This window comes from Aquila chrysaetos, chromosome 4 (genome assembly GCF_900496995.4).
Source record: "Aquila chrysaetos chrysaetos chromosome 4, bAquChr1.4, whole genome shotgun sequence".
NCBI classification, from domain to species: domain Eukaryota; kingdom Metazoa; phylum Chordata; class Aves; order Accipitriformes; family Accipitridae; genus Aquila; species Aquila chrysaetos.
Window position 1 is genome coordinate 62331222 of NC_044007.1, and position 27741 is coordinate 62358962.

The following is a 27741-nucleotide window of genomic DNA, read 5'->3' on the forward strand; positions in this document are numbered from 1 at the left end:
TGGTTTTTTAGGGTTAGGAATTGCAAACGGTATGATGTACTTCCCACCAAGATGGGGGAATGTATCTGGTAAGGTGGAAATAGTATCAGCTTGTGGATGTCAGTCAGAAGGTAGTTGGAGAACGTTGTGGATTTCACAAGTGGGGCTAATGTGAGGGTTCCCAGGCTTCTCGTACTCCACACACAAAGGCCCAGTTAAATTTATCAAACGAACAAACACTCTTGACTTTGTCAGTTTAGGAGCAGCGTAGAATCCTGAAGTTATATTTTTCACTCATTTTGTAGGTTCATTTAGTTACATGTGATGAAAAGAGTACTGTAAATTGGTAAGATGGCAAAACCCAAATGGTTTAGGAATAGAAGGTTAACAGGCATTTCAAGTCTATTTTTAATTGACATGTAACTATCCCTTTATCTGTATCTGTAGCTCTTTCTTAATTACTGTTCTTTGTCGGTTATTCTGATCCGCCAGATTTCAGGCATATAAAACCCACTAAATGTATTCTACTCATGTTTGGTTTTCAGTACTTCCATATTTCCCAATTATTCCAAACATATGGAGCTCATATTAAACATCAGTATTTTAAACCATGAAATTTTATGGTTCTGCATGTATGTGTCAAAAGAAAAGGAAAATAAAAGTAGTGTCTTAACCTTTGAAAATACATATGCATATCTCAGTATCCTCTTCAAATTGTGTAAGTGCAATACGTATTTCCAGGTGTCAGGACTCCTGGTACCACAGGAGGCATGTTAAAAATGGGAAACTTGTAATAAAATACTGGTCCTGTTTTTTAAGGTTTTAATATTTGTTTATAGCAAGAGTTGGTTCTTAGTCATTTATTTGTTTGTTTAGGAAATAAGTTTTTGGGGCATGTTTGTTCTTTGCCGATGGCAAGTAAATCAGTTTACAGGCAGAAGAGAAACTTTTTAGCTTCCCCTCGTTGAGAGAAAGAAAGGGAAAGTGCTGTTTAGTTTGGTAATTAAGAAAAGGAAATGGGAAGAGCTGAAGATAATCTAAAGATGGACTTGGGAAATGTCGGAGGTTATGGCAAAGACAGAACAGCTCTTCAAGGTAGGGTGATGCAGATAGTGTAGGGAATTTGAAGATGGGACTAGGGTACAAATCCAAGTAAATCAAGCTTTAGTGCTTCTGCTGTTTATGAGAACAGTGTTCAACCCCCCAGCAGCAGGGCTTTACTTAAAATTTTCCAAGGTATTTTGAAGTTCGGAATCCTTAGCTGCCTTGCATTGTCTTTTAGTTTGCTTTGGATATGATCCTTTAACCTTTGTGTACTTGAGGACCACAAAAGTTGGGCTGGACAAGAGTAATAGTGGACTGCTGTTAGATTATAGTAATCATTCTGCTTACATGCTTTTATGCAATTTTTGAATGGTTATTTAAGGAAATCATATTTTTTAGTTGATAAAACTTATTTCAGTTCGTTGCACTATTTTTCTCAGTTGCTTGTATTGTGATACCATGGGAGAAAAGTGGGAAGTGCGTACATAAGGGCTGTTTTACTTTCCTCTCAGTCCCCCAAGCTTGGAAGATTTCTTGAAAGATTCTTGGACTCCTCCAGCTTGTCATGCTTAGCCTGGAGCCAGGCTTGCTGCTGCAGTTTGTGCTGCTAACATCACATGTATTTGGAGGTATGTGGAGTAATGGCTACTACTAATGGTAGTACCTACTTCTGTGGCAGCAGCGACTTCCCTCTCTTCTCTTTCCCTTCTCGTTCGTCCCCTCTCTGCAGAGCTGCTTGCTTTGGAAAGCTTTTGGAAAGTTAGTTAAACATTAAAAAAACCCAACAAAACAAAAAAACGCACAACAAAACCCAAACAAATCTCAAAGAAAAAACCCAAGCTGAAAAGTCACATTTATGGAGGGGGTGGGTACATGACTCTGGAAGCTGTCAGGTGGGAGCTATTGACTGGGACTTGAGCAGATGTGTCCGCTTAGTCTTGGCAGAAGTACTGGAGGAAGAAAAGCTCTAATAGTACTAGGCAAGGAAAGCCTGTGAGTTGACCTCCACTATGCCTAAAACAGAGTTTGGAAGTCAACTTTTCTTTCACAGAAGTTCAGGAGGGGACTTCTGTGACTTGCTCTAAACAGATGTTACTTTGCTGTTAATGTGTCTCTACTTTTTCACCAGAGTTAGTTTTCCTATAATTGTATAACTACTTGAATGTTGCTCAACTTTCCTGTGTAAAGAAAGTACGACCTCGTAAGACCATGTTTTTAGGACTAATCACAGTTTAACCTGTATGTAGGAATCTGTTGGATAGAGTATCTTCTATAGCTTTATCTTCTATAGTTATTTGTGGGGATTTTTTTAGGAGCCTTCTGAAAGAGAGGGGTGTTTCTGTGCTTGAAAATTTTATATACAAGCATGAAATATATGCGCCTATGATTGTGATGTAATGTGTATATTTAAAAAATAGCATACTGAAAGCAGAAAAAAGTTGTGGAAATCTCCAAGGCACATGTAGCAGATTCATTTTTTGAGCCCCATTGGTTTCCAAGTTGGCTCTCTATATTTACTTTTATTGGATGCCCTGTACTCAAGTACTGCATTTTCTGTTTTGTTTGGAGAGGCAGGCAAACCCTTATGGATAATTTTAAAAATATTTCTTTTGTGAAGTTAATTGTTTTTTATTTGTTTCCAGGAAATGGCTCTTGAAGTTAAATGAGGCTGGATAAAACACATAAATGAAGCAGAAGCTGCTCTGCATGTGTTAGGGCTATATCACCACAAGCACTGCTGATCAGCCAGACTTGGTAACTTGTCATAATGAAGAAAATTAGTCTCAAAACAATTCGCAAGTCCTTTAACTTAAATAAAAGTAAAGATGAAAGCGACTTTGTAGTGGTTCAGCAGCCATCGTTAAGTGAATTTGGAAAAGATGACTCCTTGTTTGGCAGCTGCTATGGTAAAGATTTGGCTAGCTGTGAAGTCAATAGTGAAGATGAAAAAGGAGGCAAAAATAGATCAAAAAGTGAAAGCTTAATGGGTACGTTAAAAAGGAGGCTTTCAGCAAAACAAAAACAGAAAGGCAAAGGCAGCACACCATCTGTAAGCTCTGCGGATGATGACACCTTTTCTTCCTCATCTGCTCCAATAACCTTCAAAGATGTGCGAGCTCAAAGACCTCTGAGATCCACTTCCCTCCGTAATCACCATTACAGTCCAACTCCTTGGCCCCTTCGACCTACGAATTCAGAAGAGACTTGCATCAAAATGGAAGTGAAAGTCAAGGCCTTGGTCCATTCCTCTAATCCAAGCCCAGCACTGAATGGCGTTCGAAAGGACTTCCATGACTTGCAGTCAGACACCGTGTTCCAGGAACAAAACAATGCATTAAAAAATACGGAATCTCAGAATGGGGACTTGCATCTTCATATTGATGAACATGTGCCTGTAGTTATTGGATTAATGCCTCAGGACTACATTCAGTATACTGTGCCTTTAGATGAGGGAATGTATCCTTTGGAAGGATCACGTAGTTACTGTCTGGATAGTTCCTCACCCATGGAAGTTTCAACTGTTTCTTCTCAAGTGGGGGGAAATGCTTTCCATGAAGAAGAGAGCCAGGTGGATCAGGATGTAGTCGTTGCACCAGATATCTTTGTGGACCAGACGGTGAATGGTTTGTTGATTGGTACCACAGGAGTCATGTTGCAAAGCCCAAGAGTTAATCACAGCGATGTCCCTCCACTCTCACCTTTGCTACCTCCAATGCAGAATAATCAAATCCAAAGGAACTTCAATGGATTGAGTGGCACAGATGCCCACGTGGCTGAAAGTATGCGCTGCCATTTGAATTTTGATCCTAACACTGCCCCTGGAGTTGGAAGAGTTTATGATTCTGTACAGAACAGTGGTCCTATGGTTGTCACAAGTCTCACAGAAGAACTGAAAAAACTTGCAAAACAAGGATGGTACTGGGGCCCCATTACACGTTGGGAGGCAGAGGGAAAATTAGCTAATGTGCCTGATGGCTCGTTTCTCGTTCGAGATAGTTCTGATGATCGTTATCTTTTAAGTTTGAGTTTTCGTTCCCATGGAAAAACTCTTCACACTAGAATTGAACACTCAAATGGTAGGTTTAGCTTTTATGAACAACCAGATGTGGAGGGACATACATCTATAGTTGACTTAATTGAACATTCAATCAGGGACTCTGAAAATGGAGCTTTCTGTTATTCAAGATCCCGACTGCCTGGATCTGCAACTTACCCAGTGAGACTGACAAATCCAGTATCTCGGTTTATGCAGGTGCGTTCTTTACAATACCTGTGTCGTTTTGTAATACGTCAGTACACCAGAATAGACCTGATTCAGAAACTGCCTTTGCCAAACAAAATGAAGGATTATTTACAGGAAAAGCACTACTGAAAGCTTATGGGAATCTTGCATCTTGCACTTTGGGAACGACAACAACAAAAAGAGATTGAATTACAGTTTACAGACTTTGATTATTATCAAAATCTTTTGCTGCCATAAAAATATTTCATTTTTGTGTGTAAAAGAAAAGTAATGCATTTGGATTTATGTTTGTTTTGGGGTTTTTTGTGTATTTTGGGGGGCTTTTTTTTTTTTTTTTTTGAAAGAATGATCTCAAGTTTATTTTTAGAAGTGTGAAATAGCTATCTTTCATCAATGTGCAGATTAATCACAATGTGAATGATCAAATTCTCCTTAATTTCCCCCAAGTCCTTTGCTGCTATCCACTGTGATTTTTATGCATTGAAAGCACATTTCATGTGTATTCAACCATAAGTAAAAGTCAAATGAAACTTGTTGAATGGAATTTTTTTTTTCTCCTTTAAAATAGCCTGTTTGAAAAAAATGATCATGGATTAAAAAAACATATTGGTATTCTAAATTACAGAATTTAAATCTATGTTAAAAATTATTTCCTAGTATCCTAATTATAAATTTCTATAGAGATATGCCCTAACATAGAACTTATTGACAGAGCTGTGTGATAAGAACATGGTTATGCAGCATATCTATGGAAAAAAGCCCCACCTTTCTCCTAAGCCTTGTATTGTCTGTACACTCTTTTGTGTTTGAGAAGGTTGGTTCAACCTTCTTCTTGTCTCAGTATTTTGTCCTTCTAAAAATGGCCTTTAAAAAAAAAAGTCGTCTATGAAAGTCAGTGTGTAGTACCTGTAAGGAAATTGCGGTATTTGGGGTCTTGTCAAATATTACCTTTTAAAATCATGCCATCAGTTAAATAAATGAACACCTACCAGGTCCCCTCTTTCTGTCCTTTTCCCTCCTACCTCCTCTTGGGGGGGTGGGGTGGGGTGTATTTCCTGGGTTTGTAGGAAGACTCTAGGAATTGTTATTATGGGAACATAAATTGATAAGCCATTTTAGGGATGGGGTAAAACTTTGAATAGGATGATTTTTACAATATGTATTCAAGCTAATTGAAACTTCATTATTTTCCATTTTCTGCGGTTTTTTCGCTTCAGAAATGCAGTAATACACTAATGTCCTTTGGATCATTTTCTCCGTTTTTCGGATATCCTTTGGGGAGGAAGGAACAGGACTGATAACATTTTGGATGGAAGATGCTTAAAAAGCATCTCTAAAGCTCTATTCTCATAGCCTTTCAAATTATCGGGAAAAGAGGTTTGGATATACACTGGCTGCAGAAAATGTTGCAGTTTGCTGTCATGAAATATGTTTTGACATATGAAATACTGACTCAAATAAGTAAATGTTTATGATATCTGTCAAAGATTCTGGCATTTGAAAAGCTTACAGTTATTCTAACCTTTTGTAGGGAAAAAAAGACTTTCAGTGGGGAGTACAGGTTCTACACTGTAATATTTTTATCATGCAAGAGTAATCCATGGCATTTTCCTGTTTTGTTTCAGTTCCCTGCCCACCCCTCCCAACCATGATTCTGTCACTTCTATGAGTTATTTGTTAAAGGGGTCATAGCTAGCTTGGGAGGGAGGCTTGCTTTGCCTGCCTCTGCCCCCATTTTGTATTTTAGAATGTCATCTTCCCCATCTCTGGTAGGAGTTGCTAGTCAGTAAACATCAGCTTAGAAAAGGCTGTTCATCTGTGATAACGGCTTTCTTGTTTAGGTCACTTTCTTCTCCTTGTTTAATCTAGCCTTTTCATCCCCTGAAATGAGTCTTTAGTAATGAATACAGTATTGCTGCAAGGTGGTGCAATAGCACTACATCTTGGGTTGCCTGAATTGATAGACAAAATTTATATTTTTTTAATTTATTTTTTGACCATAATGTTTTAACTAAAAACTTAAAAAAAAGAAAATCAAAGGTAGATAAAGGCTGCCTTTGCTTTTAAGGGAGGGAGAATAAGGATTTCTTCTTTAGTCTGTTAAAGTTTTAAACTTAAAAAAAAAAAAAAACAAAACCCAACAAACCCCAGAGCAGTCTATATGCGTAATTTGTTGGCTCTGCCATTGAGATATATGTATGAAAGTGTGAATTCTGTTTTCTTTTTTTTCCTCTACCGACTCCCCTCCCCTTCCCCCACCCCAGCTCTCCCTGAATCAGGATCACTAACTTTATTCAAAAAGGCACAATAACCTGTTGTATGGTACAGTGTTCTGATTCTGTCTGTGGGGAGGAAAAAGAAAATCATTTTTATGGATTTTAGACAGATAATTTTGGAAGAAAACCTCTGGCATTTTCTTCACTTTAAAAATTCTTTCCCCGTACAAGCTAGAGGGCCTATGCATTCTACAGAATCTTTGAAAGATTATAGTATATTAAATATTTTCTTTGCCATTTAATACCACTATTGAATGCATTAAACATGTTTATACTATGCCACATGCATTAATTTAGCAGTCATTGCATTGAAACTTAAATATTTGAAGCTATAATATTCTCGTCTTATTGCTGAATTGAAAAACGTGCAAGAACACACAAGCTAAATTTCTTGCCCATGCCTTTATAAATTTCAGTTTGTTCACTCATGCATGGTGATGCTTTTTTTTTTTTTTTTTTTTTTTTTTAAACTTTGGTTCAGCTATCCAGTTTTGGAATTGCCTGCCTTGCTGCGTTCTTCATCTGCGAACTTAATCAGGTCAAGTCAACTTTGTCATTTGCATCCCCCCCCCCCATAAAGCTTCCACAAAAGGAATGCTGAAAAGTGGTTGAGGCCTAGGATGTGAGAACCATATAGCACTTTTTTCTAAATAAAAAATGGTGGTGATGTTTCTAGTAAGCTCAAAATACTTTAAGTCAGTAGTAAGTAGGCACAAATACTTATTTTTACAGGTTTAATTAATCAGAACCTCACAGTATTTTTTCATACTGAGGTAACTGGCCAGCCAGGAGAAGGAACCCAGAAAAATGACTTTGAAAACATTAAAGATACTTACAATTTCTTATAATAAAATTAATATAAAAGAAACACAGTAACATTTAGTTATGAGACAATTTAGAAGTACTCAGAGTAACCACAAAAATTGTGTTGACTTCTGCTTCACGGAAAGTAGAGGAACAAAGTGTCCTTGACAAATAAAAGGAAAATGATTGAGGATATTTTGGGGACCTTTGGAAGTAGAAACACTAGGAATAAAAGCTAACTGACTGTGATCCTTATAGAGTAGAAATATGGCTATTTATTCAGCACAATAGTTTAAGGGTTCAAAAGGTATGCTTTTTATGCAATTGAATTGTGGAAAAATGTTTTTGAAAATGAAACTTTGAAATAAAACTCCTTTTTTGAGCATCTGAAATGATTGATGTTATTGATAACATTGTCTCTTTTACCAATTAGAAGAGTAAAACAACACCTTGTATTTGGAAATAGAAGAATAAATTTGCACAATTTCCTCTGTGGTTTTTTTTTTTTTTGTTTGTAAGCCAGTGTTATAAACAACTGAAAGTGATTTGTATTCTTTGATCTATTTGAAGGATATAGCACTTATCCTGCTCTTGACATAGTGAATGCCATCTTTTTATCAAAATGTTTTTCTGTCAGAAGGATCAGAAATGCAACTATTAATTAGACTCTTTGTTCTCAGATGAGCTGACTTTGCATTTTGTTAAAGCCAATTTCTTTCCGTGAATATTGACTGCTGGACTAAGTGAAATCTGTGCAGTTTTTGTTTTGATGCATTTCATCTATGTGAATACTGAAATTATAACTTTAAAACAGCATACCAGCAATATATGGGCTATGATTCTGATGAGAAGTATTTCTCTGCTACAGAACTTTCAAATTTTGAGCTAAGCTGTGGATAAATTAATGATTGCCAATTTAATTTCTTAAAATCTTTTTATGACTGCAAAGAACAAAATTACAAGCATTCTTTATAAATAAAAAATGGGCTAGATGGTAGTTCATAATATGAGAAATATGACATTGTTGTATCTGGAAAGTGTTCTAAATTCTACACAGATAATGAAAAATTCTTAAAGAATTTTGTATGAATACCTGTTGGGTTAAAGAATTTTTATAGTGATGATGGAGTGCCATGAAGTTAATACTTGCAATCCAGATTGCTGTAGTTTACACTTTTCTCTGTTTCAGACCTGGTGTGCACTATTTGTACTAAGCACGCCACAGAGTGAATTATCCAAAGTCCATTGATTTTAATGTGTTTTGGTTTGTAAACAAAATTATAGTAATTTCTTGCACATTTTTGAAAAATAATTGTATAAGGATTTATGTATCTGCTTCTGGATACAGTGTGTAAATAAAAATTTCATTCACAAAAAGATTTGTGGAGTGTTGATACCTTAATGACGTTCTAAAACAGAAAACCCTGAAAGACGACGTAAAATTTGGGCATCTGACTTAAACATTTAAATTTTAATGGTTACAATTTAAACTGTTCTATATTTTTTTTAACCTGTGCTAGTTGACTTTTCAAAACATTTCTGTATATTGATTTTATTAATTCCTACTTTTCAATGCAAGAAAAAAACATTGCCAGAACGAAACTAGAATATGATTTTTAAAAGGTCTGCATACATTACAGTAAGCTAACTTTTTGATATTTTTTGTTGTTTTCCTTAAACTACAAAATTCGTAATGGAAGTCTCCATTTCACCCAGATGTACGTCAAAGGTAATATACCATCTCTTGGCTTCCAAGCAAGCAAATAGTTCTTCCTTGGTTCCAAAATAAAAAAAATATATGGTGTTGATCTTCATGTATTCACTTGATGCTGTCCTAGATTCCCTTTAAAAAGGCAGTGGCATTTTAAACTCTGGGAAATCACGCAGATAAACCAGAAGATGAAGGATAAACAATTTCTATTTTACAAAAGACAGGCACAATTGTTCACGTGTTTTCATGTAGTTGGGACATACAGAGTTGCTACTCAAATTCAAGAAAACAGCACCAGCTCCTTAGGTCTTGGTTATAACTGGTTTTGGTTTTTTTAAAACAAAAACCCCAGCCTTGGTAGCAAACAATTATTGTTCATATTGTCCACAGCTGATACGTACTTTTCTACATATCCTGTAACTTAAGTCCTCAAATAGTAACCAGAAGTAATTCGTAGTTTTTGCCATTTAAGAGAAAACTGCCTTCTATTTCCTACTGTGGGGGCTAGTACTGCACGCTCAGTATGGTGTGTGGTTGTTCCCCTGGTGTGTGTGTGGGGTTTGTTACTAAGTCTGCATGATGCTCTTCTCTACGTTTGTTCTATTCACTCCAGAAAATTTGGCAAAAAATAAACTTACCCTCAAATGTTTCCTTGGTAAGTGGTGAAAGGTGGTGAGAGTTAATTTTACAGCTGCCTGTAAAATTAGCATGATCCAGGCAGGGCTGAAATGTTTATAGTCAAGATGCCTGTAATCCTAATTATTTCTACCTCACATTCAATCAGCTTTGTAGCTGTGAGAGCAGAAGAGAAATGGTAAGACAGTGCCAGATGCAGAAAGCTTGCTGTATGTCTGATAACGTAACCCTTGTACCAAGGCAGGGCTTGGTGGTGGGGATGGTGGTGAGTTAAGTCGTCCTCTGCAATTAAGACCTCCAAGATGACAAAGCTGTAAGATATAGTAGAAATCCTTAATATTTAGGAAACAACGTTCGATCACTTCCCTTTAGCGCACACAATTTGCTTGCAGTCTCTGCTTTTCTTTTTTCTGCCTTTTCAAAGGCTAAGGCTCAGCCGAGCATTTTAGCATCCCTTGCGACATTAGTATGCGCATCTTTGACTTCTCTGGTAAGGTAATACCTACGCTTTCCTGTCAAAGCCATGTAAAGTAGGAATAGGATATTGTAGGGAGCGGAGACAATGGTTATTTGTTTTTGAGGAATGACTCAGAAATAGGAGGTGTTCTGCCTTCTGAGAGCCTGCAATTCTCTCAGGCTAACTTGCTGCGTGCTGTCAGTGAACTACTGAATCTCTTTAAGTGTGAACTTTGAAGACGGAACTGGTGAGGGTTGGGGTAGGCACAGCACCAGCCCTCACGCAACAGGCTTAAAAAAGAAAGGAATGTTTCCTTGCATAGAATGAGGAAGGAAAGCTAAAGGAGGCGTGTTTCACTTTCAGTGGGTGAGAATGAGTAAGTTTGGATGCACATGGAGGAAGGATGCACAACAGAGTCTGGACCAGCCCTGACACTGACAGTTCAAGTGCTGTTTGGGCAATTAAGCCTCGAGGGAAGAGTCAACATACAATGAAAGGAAGAGGAGCTGTAGCAAAGGTAACGCAAGTTTTGTAAAACTTAGGAGCAACTGTGTCTGATATTAAATGTGTTGTGTCTTCATCTGTTCTTCAAAATTTCTGTCTAATTTTTTTAAATTTAATCCACAGAACTCTTTAGCTGCAGTTTGTCTTCATGGCTGTGTAATGGGGTGTCGTGTTCTTCGTGGCTGAGCCTGCTGCGGTAAGAAGGGCAGTTTTTCAAAAGCAACCCCTGTTGGTTCCATCTATTTAAATAGGAAATATTGCTTAAATAGATGAAGTAATGCAAATGTATTTTCCAGAATTCTTCATGAAATAGGGCATCTGTCATCATGTGATGAACAGCATATCTATTTCTTAATGACACAGGTTGTCTTTTCAGTTATACGCCTTTCAACTAAGAAAGAAAGGAAAACACGGCGTGAATTTTATAGACTGTCACTGGATGCTTCTGTGTTTGACCACATCACATCAACCAAGGGGGTATCTGGGCTGAAGAGATTTTTGGCAGTGTTCCTTTTCCACAAAACACCCCCCCTTTGCCTCTGCCCCATCCCTCTGCTTCCATCAGGAGACAGTGGCTGTCTTGTTCAGTTGCTGGTTGGAGTTTGTTTAGATTGTCAAAAGGTTTTCTGGGTCCACTGCTACAAGGCAGGTTTCCACTGAAAAGTGTACTTGGTATTTTCTTTCAGAGCACCTTTCTTCCCTGGTTGTCTGCCCTGTATCACTCCAAGAAGAAAATAAACTTGTGAATGTTCTAACCTTCCTCAAACCTGATCTTGTCTGAAGCAGAACTGTTTCTGGTTTAAACAATCCCATTTCCAGCTAATGGAGAAGAGACCCAAACTGTTTTGTTTGAGTAGTGTTTTCAGGCGGTCTTCTGATGCTGAAACCTCTAGAAGTTTCAGCTTCAAGACTTTGTTGTGCAACAACTTCTAAGATACTCTATAGTTTTCACGAGTGTAAAGTTTGGAAAATGTTTGGACTGGAAAAATCAAAAGTCTGTGAAATCAATCCTGTTATCTTTTTATATTTTTTTAACTTCTGGATTGGAGCACCAAAGGGTGGGGGCACCAGCAAAATGAGAACCATTCCTGTTGAGGCGTCGTACCTTCTCACGATGAAAACTTCTGCTTAGCTCTGCTGAATGGAGAAGGTGTTAGGGAAATTCCCAAATCCCAGACAGAAGAATGTAACTCCTGTCATTCCTGAAAACCCCAGAGGGGCTGGCGCGTCGGGTGGGTGGCACGGCAGGCACCGCTCCTGGAGTGTTTTCTGCCTGCGTTGAAGAGTCTACGGGCGATTTGACCTCTCGTACCTGAGTTCCTTTTTCGCTTCTGACATCTTTTTTTAGATCTTGCCACTAATGTTAGTATGCTGCTGGTTGGCAGTGTTCTGAGAAATGCCTGTCTTTCTAGGCTCTATTGAAGGTAAAAGGTACCAAAGTGCAGGTCCATGGCAGACTTGCTCCTTTTTGTCACTCATCTGTGACAATCAATGACCAATTTCAAGTTTTCTAACTTCCCCTTAAGTTTTCTTTCTCTTTGTATATCTTTTCAGTTTCAGTTGATGAAGCCAAAGAAATGATAAAAGGCTGGAAATTGTTAGTATTGCTGTTTTTTCACTGGGAAATTTTGTCTGATTACAGGCTGTTACAGGACATTTAATATTGACATTGGTAACATCTTGACACCAGTTAGATGTTAGGACGTGTTCATCAAAGAATCATTTACTCGGGTGGGTTAATATAATGCTAAAAGTGAAGATAACCTCACCATCATCTTTTGGTACTTAATTTACTGTATATCCAAGTTTCTTATGAAGATAATTTAATACTTAGAATGAAAGTCATAGCCTCTCATAATTAGATGGTTACCTTTTCTCCAATGTACAGTGGTATTTGGGAAAAAATGGTTAAATTCAATTTTACTTCAACCTGTTAATTTTGGAAAGCATTTCCTTACATGTAAAAAAAAAATAGAAAAAAAAAATTTTTGGCACTGTTGAATCTTCAAATGAACATTGACCTCAATAAATTTTCAAGTGTAATTAATTTTAAATGGAATCCTAGAACAGTTTCCTATGGATAGTCAAGAAGCAGAATGTTAGACTGAAAGACTTTTGTTTCAGAAACAGTTATTGCTGTCGTAACCATTAAAGACTACTTTCTGTCTCTAAAAATCCAATAATATATGAATTTAGTATATTGTTTTATTCTAATATAATAAAAAGGCTTTCCAACTGTAATGCGATACGAGAACTAAATATTAATTTCACTGATGTCCTACTGAACTGCTGAGACATGAGGTGGAAACTTCCTAACATCATGGCTAATGTCACGGTTCAATGACAAAAAATGTCTGTCTTAAGAAAATTAAGTAATCCCTGTCTCCAGCCAGCCCCAAATCCCAAATCCTTCCCTTTGTACGAGATAGCCATGCAAAACTGTGAATGTAAAAGGTTTGCAAAAGAACTGCAACAAAATAATCAGCACTTAAGATTTGTTCAAGTATAGCTAATCTAGTTCAGCAGCATATATTAAGTATGAATAAATCAGTGCTCAAGATAAAAAATTGTTCTAGGGTGTAGTTGTTTAATACACAAATGACTGTCATATAAAAGTGAAATGTTATGAAAATATAAAAATAATTTTTAATGAATTGAATAAGGCATGCAACATACATAAAATTTGTTTCAAATAGCTTTTCAGTGAATTAGTTATCCTTCCAAGAAGCAGTTACAATTTTATTTAACGGAGACTGATTTTTAGATACGGCTCCTAGTTAATACCCAAATTATTTGGTTACTTTATATAAATTTAATTACATATATCAGAATTAAACTTATGCTGGGGTCTAAGAGGTTTTTTTGTGGAGGTGGGTGTTGAGTTTTTTCCAATGTTGTCAGCTCTGCTGCTCCAGAAATGTGAAAGTTACATTTTGCACAGGCTGAGTTAGGAAATTGATGTTTAGTTCCATAGACTTGCTTTTTTAAAATTTTAGGTAGTGTGTTCAGTCATTGAAACGATATTGTGCTTGTAAAACTGTCAATGTTTTGTAGTATAGAATATGTGATGTACAATGCAAGGCAAGAGAACAAAATAGTTACAAAAATAATAGCTCTGAGCTCCTACAATAAAAACTTGAAGAAATAGTTTTATAATTTGCTTTTAAAAAAGAGATTGTATTGTTATGTATTTTTGTCTTCTGTCATAAAATACAGTTTTTAAATGTAAGGAAATCTACTTGAAGAGTACCAATGTTTTAAAAATCATGGTTTTCTTTTAAAAAAACAGTAACTATGCCTTACAGTGCTGACACTTCTTCACATGCTTACCTACCTCAGGACATACGAGTGTGTAGAGGCGGCAGTTTTCTTCAGCACTGTAACCCTTAGTTCTGACACTTCTCCCCACTACACTGTACCCAGGCTGATCATCTACAGCTCGATTGCTCCTGTGTTTTAAAGCCTGAAAGCTTTAATCACTCATTTTGCTGTCATTTTCCGCAGCTGCCCTTGCAGCATCACTGACATGCTTGCTGTATGGGAGGGATATTAATATTAAAACCTGCAATGGGACTTCCAAGATAAACTCTATCCCTTCATATAGGGGAGAGGGAGGAAATACCAACGGGAACATCGCTCAGTTGGCTGGTGGGGTGCGTGCTGTCGGCTGCGTCAGGATTCATACAGCCTTGTGAAGGGGCTCCGTGCAAGGCCTCTGGCTTAAATCTTTGGTTTCAGCAATGTGGTAATGGTTGTTGCTTGACAACTTGAAGGAAGTTACCCTAAAGTTAGAGAGAGCAGATAAAGTATTTGTTTCTAGAAGTCTCTGTAGAAATCTTCCACATATGTATTAGTGCTTGAGGCTTTTCATGATTTAAGACAGGCATTCTCAAGAGTTATCATAACAAGAATAAGAAAAATATGGCAGAGAAATGAGCTTCCATTTATAGCCAATGCTGCTAATCACATTTTGCATGCCCCGAGTATGACCCGCAACTACTCAGGGTCACCAAAACCAGCCCACTGTTGAAGTAACATGCAGGTTGCTGGCCAGGGGCAATGAAATTACTTCAGGTAGCCAATGTACTGAGTGTGAACTGGGATCAGTGATTCATAGTCTTTCCCAAAACAAGATCTAGGGGGGAAAGTGAAAGTAGGAGGGACAGGTTCAAAAGAAAGAAGAGGAGGAAATGCTTCATACAGGCAATCTTGAGGTGCGAAGCTCCTTTTCACAGGATGTTTTAGGTGCTAAGAACATGTGTAGGCAAGACTATGGTCAAAGTTCATGTGTTAGAAATACTTGTAGTTCCGCTAAATGCAAAGATGACGCAGGACGGCGAGGAGGGCATCTGAAGGGCAGATCGTTGATGCTTTTCCTCTTCTCGTCATCTTTTCCAGAATTGAGTTCTAACTGGCCAAACACGATACTGAGCTGTGAGGGTCTGTGGTCTGACTATATCTGTGCTTATATTTTTACTGTGGGTGAGAAATTGTAGATCTTGAAATCCTGTCTAACAGTTCTTGTTTCTATATTTTGGGGTTAGTAGGAATTTTAAGGATGAGTACATTCTTGATCATTGTGGAAAGTGTCACTTTTTTTTTAAGGAAACATTAAACAGAACAGTAAATAATTTGGCATTTGCAAGGCAAAGGATTGCTCCCAGCTGGAGCATCTAACAGATTTTTCATGAAGCTCTTCTGTACTTTTTTTAGTGCAAAGCCAGTGTTAAAATTAATTCAAGATTCATTCTAGCACTGAAAGCTTTGAAAAACATCATATCCGAGAGAGAGATTTGTATTTGAACCAACATAAAATCTGTGTAGTATAAATATTTCAGCACATGAGAAGAACAAGAGCAAATCTGAAATTACGTTCTTTCTCCTGTGCTTGCCAAAGCAGTACTTCCACAAGCATATTTAGCTGCACAGAAAATGGTAGAAATCTCTATGTAGCAGTTTGTATCAGAAGAAAATCTGACCTGCTTATCCTTATAATTCATTGGAAGCATACTGACATATTTATTTCATTGTAGGTTGGTTGGTTTGTTTTAAGTTGCAGAGGTGATGAAATAGCTAGAGGGAAATGAAGAAGAAAAATGGGGGAAATGAGGGAAAAAATCATTCATCCTTCTGTTTTTATATGCAAGTAAAAAAGAGAAGAAATGCCACTAGAGGGGTTGGAGACATCTTGGGTAAAGATGACTATCAACACTACATTATAGCAGGGTTGTTGGGTTTTTTTTGTTGTCTTTTGGGTTTTTTTTGTGTTTGTTTGGGGTTTTTTTGTGTGTGTGACTGAGTTTGATCATACTACCCATGTAAATAACATCTAAGCTTCATAATTTGATGCCTGTATATCTGTTTCTTCTCTGAGGCATTTTGTAGCTTGCTTCTGGAGATTTTTCAGAGATTCTGTTTTCAAAGACCTATCAGAAAACAGCTGCTTCTTTTATTTTTGGTTCTTACTTTCCTCTTAAAGATTACATTGCTGTAGGAGAAAAATAGCGAAGTCTGATTTTTCTGTCCTGGATAGTCTTGGAAAAGATCAAATACTCAGCTAATGAATGGATTAGTGCTTTTTCTCATTGCTTTATGAGTCTCAGATATTTCCCAATGGAAATATATAAATAGATTTTGATAACGAACAAAGGGAAGATGTATTTTATTCCAAAAGTGCTAATGCTGAAGGGCATGTCAAATACTGTAAGTTTTTTTTTCTCTAGGAGAGAAACTGAAAACCACCAAGGATTTTGACCAAAGACTTTTTAAAATGGTGGGAAGTAATTAAAAGAAGTAAGTGCATAATGATTGATTTCCTAACTCTACAAGGGTATTAGAAGGATCTGCAATACTGGGAGGTATAAGAAAATTTGGGGCCTCATGCATGTAGAACCATAAATGCTTGTGCATCACCTGTTCCCTTTCAAGGCTGAAACTGAAAATGTTCCATATTTGGAACTGAGCCTGTCGATAGTATTACAAGAAGAAAAATCAGGTATCTTTTATATAGTAAAAGAAAGTTGTGGGGTTTTTAATTTTTTTTTTTTTTTTAAATCTCAAATTCTAATTTGAGAGGGTGGATATTGTGAAAATGTGGTAATCAACTGAAATTCTTGCCTTTCTCTAGGGATCTGTTGGGAACAGATGCTTATCCTTTTGATAGGAGGTGATAGTCAGCATTTCATTTTAAACACAAATTATTTTGGGGGGCTGGGGAAATACAGAAAAAAAAGGATGAACACAAAATGTTTCTCCTCTGCTGACCTTTACAAGTTTCAAATCTTAGGCTTAAAAACATACATACTTTAAATAATCATGATGCAGTTGGCACGCAGCTTGGGAGGATGACAAGAACTAAAAACCTTCATAGAATATATAGAGGTTATATATTATTAAAATCTCATCTATCCTTAATAGTAAGATAGTATATTATTATATCCTCATATATTCTTAATAGTAATGCATGCTTTATTTTGGAACTGTATTTTAACACCTTTTGAGGCACCCTGAAGCTTTTCCATGCCTCGCACACTGATCCTACTAGCATTTTTTCAAATCTATTACTTCTTAGGCACACAGTAATATTAATACAGACAACATTTCATTACCTTATAAAATCCTTTGTCTTGTTATTATGTCACACAATTCTCTTAAATGCAGTTATTTGCAGGCATAAAGCATGAAGTTTAAAAATCAGGACAGAAAAAGGAGCTAATTTTCTTCACTTTGAAGGACTAGCATCCTGTTTTTCTCTCGGCTTCCAGGAAAGCTAACAACAAGTAGTGGGTCTCTGTTGTCTAGCAGAGGGTTTAACGTAGCTACCAGCAGCTACTTGTGCCTTTCCCTTTTTAAAAATCGGATACAGCATTGCCCATTTCTATGTCCTGTCCCTCAGAGGTGGTACAAGAAGAGAAAAACTGTGATGAACCTTGCTCTTTCTGTGAAAAAAGATAGTTAGTTGTATGGCACAATCAAAGATCTACTAGGAGGAAGGAGAGAAGACAAGAGAAGACAACCTCTTCTTGATAGGACCAAAATTTACCTAAACTTATCTGTAGCACTGCCCCCCCCCCGCCCCAACAACCCTCGAAGTGATGACGTTTCACCTTTTTCTCCCTATTTTGTATGCACTTACATATCTGTTTTTAATTCTCAGTGCTAATTTTGGCTGAGCTGAGACGTATGTGACCTTGCACCAGTTGTTTAATTTCTCTGAGCCTCAGTAAACTTGGCAGAACAACTGGACAAGAACAGATCACTGGATAAAACAGATGGGAAAGGAAAATAAATTTTACACAAAGCACTATGCTTTGAGGTGTGACTCATTTGAGGGGCGAAGCAAGCAATAGACTGGATGCAGACTCCAAAGACATCACCTAACCTACTCGGGTAGTTAACCTACTCAGAGAAATAATCCCACAGAGTTATTTATCTGAACATATAAACTGTCTGTCCATTTCTGTGCATGTATGGTTGCACACATAGTTTATGACTGAGTGAGAGAGGACACTGGAGAAGTTCATACAGTTCAAAGAAGCATTTAAGGCCTTGTGAATATGCTTGTAAATTACTCTGATGCCATCACAAGCAACATGGTAACATGCAGATAAATGTTTACTTTGCATGGAAAGTTCTGTAATCACATATGTATATTAATAAATAACTTGAAAGCACAATATGGAGCAGTAAAATACAATGCATTTCTGCATTGCATGTATTAACGGAGAGTTACTTGGAATTAAATGAAAGGACTTGTTTCATTTTTGTTTTGCTCTAAGCTCCAAAGGATCTCTCTTGTCTTAAGTAGACTCAGGGCAAGAAACTGCATTTGGAGATGGAAGCTGGGTAGCTTACTACCAAAGTTAAAATTTTGGCTAAATGATATGAAATGCACATTGCTTAAAAGATGATTCCTAGAACTCTGTAAATGAGTGGAACTTCTTCTGGTTTTCCTTGTAAACTAAATTAGCCAACAGTATCTTCTGGGCCTCCATTTTGTATTTTAACTTTAAGGAAAAAAAAAAATAGTATTAATGAATTCATGATCTATGACCAAAGCATACTCTTATTCTTTTGCATTATATAAATACCATTAAAATGAATTTGAACCATAAATACAGACAAGCAGCTCCACTTGACCTTTCTGGCTAGAAAATAAGGAGTAACTCATGTCATGACAAACATTCTTACTAAAAACTACAACATTGCTTTAGCAAGCCAATATAAGCTGCCAAACATTGATGAGGCACTGCAGAGCTCAGAGGCTGTTGTTAGTCAAGATTTTGGGGGCAATTATGCTTCTGTGGATGTTGATAGCAGCTCATCTGTATATTCTACTCAAGGGAGAAATTTGTTCAGCCATGAACATCAAACTGTAATGGAGATATTTCGAGGAATTAATCAAGCCAAATGGTTTTGCCATCCAAACAGAAGTGCTAATTCGTCAGAGGGTATAACAATTGTGTCTGTGTTGTGAGGGTTTTGTTTCTAAATGACATTCCCAGGCTGGTAGATACTGACTTGTTTTAGGGAACTTGGGTTTACTAAGAACTTTAAATATCAAATTACCCTTTTCTTCATATTGCTAGGCTTACTTGTCTCTTAGGTTCTGTCACCTCTGATTTCTCTAAGTAGCTTGATGATTATTTTAGTGGTGATCTGGAGGTGAAAAGAAAAGCAATGAAAAACGCACTTACTTGTGTATTTTAAAGTATGAATGTCATGTCTATCATTTTAGCTTTTCCTGGTTGTTGAACAGAAAAAATAAGAAGTAGCCTAAACCCCCAAAAGTCTGAGAGAGTCTTGTCCCTTACAAGAGGTTTCAAAGTTTGTCCTGGTACAGACAGTAAATGAGACTATGGTTTAGAAATTGTCTGATAAACAGTTTGTTTTGTAACTGAATTGACTACTTCACCATGTTGTAGATTTTGTCTGTTCTTGGAAAGCAATATGGAGAGAATTCACCTTCTGCTTGCATTGAAATCCAAAACAAGTTGCCTTTGGAGGCGCTGGGTTGGGAGGGACCTTTAAAGGTCATCTAGTCCAACCCCCCTGCAATGAGCAGGGACGTCTTCAACTAGATCACGTTGCTCAGAGCCCCGTCCAACCTGGCTTGGAATGTTTCCAGGGATGAGGCATCTACCACCTCTCTGGGCAACCTATGCCAGTGTTTCACCACCCTCATCATAAAAAATTTCTTCCTTATATCTTACCTAAATCTACCCTCTTTTGGTTTAAACCATTGCCCCTTGTCCTATTGCTACAGGCCCTACTAAAGCCTGTCCCCATCTTTCTTATAAGCCCCCTTTAAGTACTGAAAGGCAGCATTCAGGTCTCCCTGGCGCCTTCTCTTCTCCAGGCTGAACAACCCCAACTCTCTCAGCCTTTCCTCATAGGAGAGGTGTTCCATCCCTCTGATCATCTTTGTGTCCGTCCTCTGGACCTGCTCCAACAGGTCCATGTCTTTCCTGTGCTGAGGGTTCCAGGATAGATGTATTTACTCGCATCATCAGATTTTGCTGATACACACTCAGTAGACTGCCATTTGTTATGTTTCCTTGTGAGAATGTGACAGTGATACCTTCCCTGTTTGACTTACTTTGTGGCTTTCAAATGAGCAATGTCAGGCATACTTGTTTCTTTACATTAGCTGAGTCTTGAGTTTTCAGTAGGATTAATATATACTCTTTCAGCTTTCACGCCTTTGTGCTGTCCTGAGACTCATAAAGCAAGAGGGATTGATAAGTTCAGCATTTTGCTCATGTAACATGGAGAAATCATTTAGAAGAGTGATTTATAGTGTTGCAGTGAAACAGTTCATAAAGGATAATGTCTTTCTACTTAGAATTCACATGCTATTACATAGGAAAGGCTTTGGCATTTGAAGGAAAAGTCAGCTGTGGTATCAATTTATAACAGGCTATTTGAATGTGAGGTAGAGGGAAACACCCCATCAAACATTTTATTTCTGGGAATGTTGACTTCCCTGATAGTTAAACTTAATTACTCGTGGAGGATGCCATTTGACAATTAACCATAGATTTGTGTTTGTGGTGAAGAATGGTTGGAAGAGAAAATGAGGGAGACAGTACCCTATACAGTATTTCTGTATGGGTAGAAGAGGTAATTTATTCAAGGACAAGCCTTTAATTCTTCTGTCTCTGACATATTACGATGACACAAAATTGGAAGGTTGAGACAGGCTTACCTAGTTTATTCGCACTTCAATATTCAGCAACAATAATAAGATTAGAATGTATTTTCTTGTTATCAGCTGACCTGATACCTTTCAATAGACAGTAGAATGAAAGCTATGATAGTGGTCCCCAGATATTTGAGTCTATTCCCATCCCCCTTTAATATTCCACATTTTTTATTACTAATTCTGATTTAAACCTCAACTCAGTTCTTCACTCTCAGTTTAAAACCTGCTGAACCAGATCCTAACCATAGCTTGACTGTTCGTTGATTTTGGGAGCTACCCTGCCTGTGGCTACTGCTCTTGCCCTGGTGATCGTGGGAAGCCAGCAAGTACCTGCTGACACACCAATAATGCAACCAATGCTCTCTAGGGAAAAAGAATTTTTTTTTTTTTTTTTTGAAAGTTCACAAACATACCTTAAAAAAACATTTCAGGTACTGCACCAGCATGGGCTGTGGAAGGAAGAGGAGTATCATGAGGCAGGAAGTTGGCTGAAGTGACAGCTGGGAGGGTTATGTTAATTTTTTAATGAAATACGGAAGTTCTTCATACACTGTGCACAGAAGTAGAATAACAACAGGCTTAGGGGACACACCTAAAGCTTTGTGAAGGGTAATTGGGACCAGTCCTGGCCTTAAGTGTCTGAACAAGACAATGCCTCGCTTGCTAGGTTAAGTACAGTGAAAAATCAGAATAAAACTTCCTTTATATCAAAGAGAAGATTAACCCTGCCTCCTTTATCCTTCTTCCCTGAATTATTAACTTCTCTGGATGCTGGCAGAACAAAGCATGGGACTGATATTCTGTCTATTTATTGGCTTCATTTGGAAAAGATTTGGCAAAGATGTAGTGTAAACTTCTGTTTGTTCTTAAATTGTCCCTATAAATTTTAGGGGAAAATGTGACGTGTTCCTAACGTGACTGTATGCAAATACCAAAAATCTGGGAGAAACGAACAGAAAGAAGGTAAATTGACCCTATTCTTTATAAGAAAAGAGTATTATTATAGCTTAATGAAGTACACAAAAATAAGAAATTCCAATAGCATTAAGATTCATGGCACTAAAATGAAGAAGATTATGAATTGGATTATAATTTAGACAAGTATAAAGACTGTCTATAGTAGACCGAGCTAGATCCACAATGAAAGCAACATTGCAGTACCTACTAGCCAGTGGCTGGGGCATTTGCTGGTGAATGGTGGTGAAACTCAAGTGAATTGTGTATACTTATATACCTGTGTAGGTAAATAAGAGCTGTTTTGCCCTTGTTGTAGACAAATGCCCGAATTCTAATTTTCCAGTCATGTCTTGTATGTTGCAGCCATAAAAATAATCAGCTTTGTGTTACATCTCGGTTAAAGAACCAGTAAGTGAAAATGTAGTTTTGTGACAATTTGGGGGGTTCTCAAGTGTTCTCTCCCATGTCAGTCAAACACTTTTAAAATCTACTGAATGCCTTTAAGATGAGATGCAAGTGTTTTTTTCTCTCCTGATATCTGGGATACTGATTTGATCTGTCACTATTTTGTAGAGAGATTTTTAATTTTTGATCATTTTTAATCACTGGGATGTGGATACCTGTCTCTCCTATATTAGGCTGCTATCCAATGACTAAACCCTACAGAAATTGGTATCTCTGGTATCTAAACTATTACTGAAATTAAAATAATATATTTAGAAGGCGTAAATATATTTAGAAGGCATTTTACAATGAATGCAGCATCTCTGGGTTTAACAATTTAGTTTTGCTGAAACAATACAATTTGTCAGTGTTTACATTTCAGAAAAGACTAGTTTTGCTGACATTCTTAATGTTTGTTGAATACCGACAGTGTTTCCAAGAGTGCGTATGTCCCCTGCAAAGAAAAGAACATACCTGAGAAAGTTATGTACTTACTATACAAAATAATTACAGCTGGTTTGAGAACTGCAGGAGTTGCACAGGCAGCCTTTGGGACAGTCTTTTAAGGAGGGGTACGAAGGTAGGACAGCAGCTGTTTGACTTGAGGAGGTTCAAATCAGGAAAGGGGCACAGAAGGTTTTGGTAACTTATATTTCCTCAGCAGAATTGATTCTCCTGCTTTTGAAGAAATGTCACTTTTACCGTTTAGATCACTTTTCCCAGAATTTTTCATAAGTGGGCCTTTAGCTAACCCTAAATGTGTATGGGTTGCTCTCTCCCTCTGAAGTCCTTAATGAAAACATCAAATGAAATAAGACCTTAATGACCTTGTTGGTATTCTGCTGTGATTGTGTGCATATAACCTTCAAATCTAGACTGCTTCATAATTATTCATTGTAATTCATAACTGCATCCATCAAAGACTGTGATTAGTGTTTCTTGGGGGTTTATATAGCTTTTATTCACAGGGAACAAGGAAGGGTAGGAGAACTGCAAAACTAGAAGGAAAGTAGCTGGCTGTGAGTTAGTTTAGTTTTGTTTGCTGCTACTATTTGTTTTCTAAGCAAAGATAATAAATTCTGAGAAAGAAGAATGTTTTAGGTCTAGCTCTTTCAAGCATTGCTTCTATAGCTACATTTTTGGGGAGATATGTCAACTGTTTCTTCCTTTTCCCTCTGCTTACCTGTCCCCTCAACCAGAGTGGCAAGTGCTGTCCTATACATGTCTCCTGTTACTGGTGACATGAGAAGAACAGCAAATGTTTTTGTGGCAGAAGTCCTGCAGTTACAGCAAACTGCATGCTTTACCCCTGTGTTAGTAACTGCTGTGGTATTCAGTACTCTGCAAAGTGACTTACTGCTTTCAGTTAGTTTCAGAGTTGCCTCCGCACCTGCGGTAGCTGGATCTTGGGATCACTCAGGCCTTGTCTGTGCTACCAGAGAGATGTGGTACCACAGCTGTGAATTTCCTTACACATAATAAGAGATGTGAAATGATCTAAATATTGCAAAAATTTGCAGCATTGAGATCAAATTTATAAATCACTTTGGGATTAAAAAGTTGATGCTTAGTTAGGATCCCTGGGATGCGAGGGTCAGAGGAGGTGAAGGCTCTGGGAGATGAAGGCAGTGCTCTGCCACTGGTGTGCCTGTGAGCTTGAAAACCAAATCTCCTTTGAGAACCAACTGTAATTAACTCTCGGTTTTCTGGGTAACGGAGGATTTTGGTGCCCAAGAGAAAAGCACAGATAATACAAACCTATGTAAATGAAGTTTAGAAAACACGGGGTCTGTGCAAAGCCCACACAGCCCACTGCCATCTACATAAAATTTTGCTGCTTTCAGTCCTGAGCTGATTTGTGTTAACTGTAACCTGAACCACTGAGAAAGTCTGCTTCCAAAGATATAAATATGGGCAGATTTTCACTGTAGCAGGGTGGATCTAAGAGACATTCTATGATTTTTTTCAAACATGTGACATGATGGCATTACTGGATGCCCAAAAAAGTCCTGGAAGAGTGTCCAGAGTCCTCAAATTCCATATGGACAGAAGAAGATGACGCATCTGAGGAAACCCAAGTAGGTAGTAGTAGCAGCCTGGTATCTTCTGAATGAGACAATCAGTTAAGTTTTGTTGTATCCATGCCCACATAATTGAAAGCAGGATCTTGTCCAGGAGCTTAGAGAAAGTTAAGCCACTTGAAAACTCCAGTCTGATGCTTTAAGACACTTTCAGAGTCTTAAAGTTATGAGTGAAACTTCTGTGCATGAAAATTAACAACTAAGTGCTCAACAAAATTCAAATGAAACCTCCTCATCTTTCTTCAGCAAAAACTGATGCTGAACAGTGTGATAATTTCAGGTGCCCTCTAAGCAAAGAATTTATTTTCAAGTGCCTTCTTTTAGATCCTATTGTGTTATGGATTACTGAGCTTAAGTCTTGAATTACAAAATTAATCACTTATTAATTACTTCTGTGAAGCATATTACACACAGTTCCTGCTGAAATCATGTAGCCTTAAGACAAGAGATACTTATGCATCTGGTGATAAGCCCTAGAGGTAACAGTTTTCAGTCAATAGCAAGTTTCCTGACATCATGAGCAATTGGTAGAACCTAGAATTAATTTTTGTAATTTGAAATATATCTAAGATACAAATACAGCTAACCTTTTGGTGTGAACTTAGTTAAAGGTTATTCTACTAAAAATGTTATTCTATCACTCTGTTATTTTCTTCTCCTGCAATTAGTCTTTAGAAACCTTACTTATATGAGGAAGTATACAGCTCACAATGTGATATGTTTAACACTGAGTCAGTGGAATTTCGCAATAGTGCACCTGATGGATATTGCCATACTAGTGCTTTTGTATTTATACAGACAACTCAAATCCAACCTACCTATTTTAACTTAAATTTTATGCTTATTACTAAATCTTTCACGGATTACTGTCTCTGAAAAATTAGATCTTCTATTTTTCAGCATTTGTCTTAACACCATCTTTGCTGACATAAATTTGCATAAAGGATGATACCTCAGCAGAGAGGCAAAAACCAAATGGTACAAGAGTTCTGGCTGTATTTTCAGGAATTCTGAATCTGACATGCAGTTTTATCTGAAAAACTCTGTGGCAGAGGGGAAGAAATCCAGAATATAAAAACATTTTATGTCACTCTTCTCCAAATGAAATTTTTCACCACCTCATTTTGAAACTTGGTTTGGTACTATTTTGAAAATAGAGCGAATAGCACATTCAGTGGAATGTTTAGGGAAGTATTCTTTTTTCAATTATCCTGAAATAAGGAGGATGAACAGGCATTTTGGATTGGTGTGAAATGAAATGTAGTAATCAATAATATTCATTATTGATGGTTACTCTCATTGTACAAGTAATTGATATTTTCAAGAAGCTTCTGGCTAAGATATTAGGTTATCAAGAACACAATTTGGAAATGTGGTAACTTCCTTTAACACCTATTCTTCCAATTTCTTTGGGTGGCTCCTCCAGATTTATTCTTGTGAGTTTTGTTTTGAAGGCTACTAACATAGAGGAATTATAACTGATGTAGCTATGTCTCTCATGTTTACTATATCTTGTCATGGATCTTTTATAAGTACTTCATTGCCACATGCCATTTACAGGGACTACCTTGGATATAATCATCTTCATCTTATTCGCTGTACCTACTAATTTACTGTTGTAGAGCTTACAAAGCTGTTGTCATAGATAACCTATCTCTCTTTTAATATACATGTATATAGAATATGTTTTCTGTGGTTCTTCCACACATTATTTTAAATACATGATATTTAGAGCACAGCCTATCTCATTTCAGCTATTGGTTCTCTATTTTTCAGATGCAAAAGAAAGTTTTAGAATCTCCTAGGATTCACAGGCTCATTTATGTACACAGTTCACTACTGCACTCCTCAGTCATATGTTCATTTATAATGCAATAAAGTGAGTCATTGTCACTGAAAATGCAGTGATAGAGTAGTAACGGATCACTAATTCTGCAGCTTTCATGCCATTAAACTATGTGTAACTAAGCAGTGCAAAGTTAGGGGTGGAGTAGAATCTGGCACATATTCAGGAAAATGCATTTCCTTTTTTGAAGTGAAACGTCGGGTGGCTTCACTCGTGCTATTGGTGAGAGGACCCGCCTAGTTGATGGGAGCACTGTATGCCCTGCACCATCAGGGGAAGAGCTGGGGTGTGGAGGAAGTTGGTTTGGAGATTTGTCAACGCCTGGATCTAAATACCCTATGAAAGAAGTGACGCAGTACTTGACTAAGAAACAATGGTAACAGTTTGCATTTTCCGCTGAATATCTCAAAACCCTGCAAATACCATTAGACTTGTAAGTGTTCATTAATAAGAATAAATAGTATTTCATAAATGTGGAACATACAGTGAAAGAAGTAATCCTATTTTCTATTATTAATTCACTTTCTCAGTGAATTCTCAGTAAAGTCATGATAGCATTTTTAGATAGGTTTTAACAGAGTATATAGCTCAAAAGAGGCTTGGTTAATGTTACGTAGGAAGTCTGCTGTAAAACTGGGAATAGAACTCAGATTTCTTATTTTCTGGGTCTGTTGTAACAAAACAATCATCTCCCCTTTGTACAATGAATGATTTGGTCCTACAGCCCATCCAGTGCTTCGTTATTTTTGAGGCAGAGTAAATGTGTTACAATGCACAAGCACGTCTCTGAAGTAAAGTGCAAGACTTGACCATAACTAAAGAACTGTTACACGTAGGCATCGTCTAGCTCCTCCTTAGGTGGCCTCTGTCCAGGGTCTTGTAAGACCATTTTGTATAAAGCGTGGTCGTTTTCACTGTGTATACCCCTAGGATGTGGGTGTTCTTGGCATTGTATATCTCAGTTACTGATGTATCCCTTTCCCTGCAGGCAGTGTTGCCGCACCAGTGCTCACCCAGTGCTGCTAGCATGCCCTTTCGGTCTGAGGCGGCCACCCTTTCTACTACCAGGGCTGCATTACACAATATGTCTCAGAAGTGGGTCTCAGCTGGGAGATGATAATGGCTTGCAGAAAGCTTCATTGCTTCAACTGTGGCTAGTTTTGTTGAATCAATAGTGTGGCATCATATGAATGACTAGTGTGGGTCTCGTCATTCTTGGCTGATTCATTCCTTCCCTAGGCTGGGGACTTGGACTGTCCAGCAGCTCCTGCCCTGGGGACAGCCTGCTGCTGTCAGTGTTACAAACCATCAGTGCGATCATATGCTCTCACAAGTCACAGGCAGTGAAAGAGCCATAATTGTCCATTTTTTTCATTTAGGCATGTCATTCTGGTCTCAGAGGCATCGATGGGACAAAGGCCATCTGGCAGCTGCCTACAAGCCATGTCCTTTGGGGGTCAGTTCTAAGGCTGATTCTGTATAATGCGGTCTTAATGAACTGAACGATGAGACAGAGCTAAGACATTTGCTGTGCTCTCAGCAGATGATAGTGGG

At 37.6% G+C, this 27741-nt stretch overlaps 1 protein-coding gene across 6 annotated transcripts in view; it reads left to right on the forward strand.

Moving 5' to 3' along the window:
- SOCS6 (suppressor of cytokine signaling 6) overlaps nt 1-8724 on the forward strand; it is a 30412-nt gene extending 21688 nt beyond the window's left edge. For 3 of the 6 annotated variants that reach the window (XM_030012274.2, XM_030012277.2, XM_030012272.2), the window contains 2 exons: nt 1536-1652; nt 2667-8724. In XM_030012274.2, the coding sequence (XP_029868134.1) occupies nt 2792-4396 (1605 nt within the window). In that variant the 5' untranslated portion in view covers nt 1536-1652; nt 2667-2791 and the 3' untranslated portion in view covers nt 4397-8724. The remainder of the gene's footprint in view (nt 1-1535; nt 1653-2666) is intronic. The other 3 variants (XM_030012275.2, XM_030012278.2, XM_030012276.2) reach the window with 1 other exon arrangement.
- Nucleotides 8725-27741: the final 19017 nt, after the last annotated feature.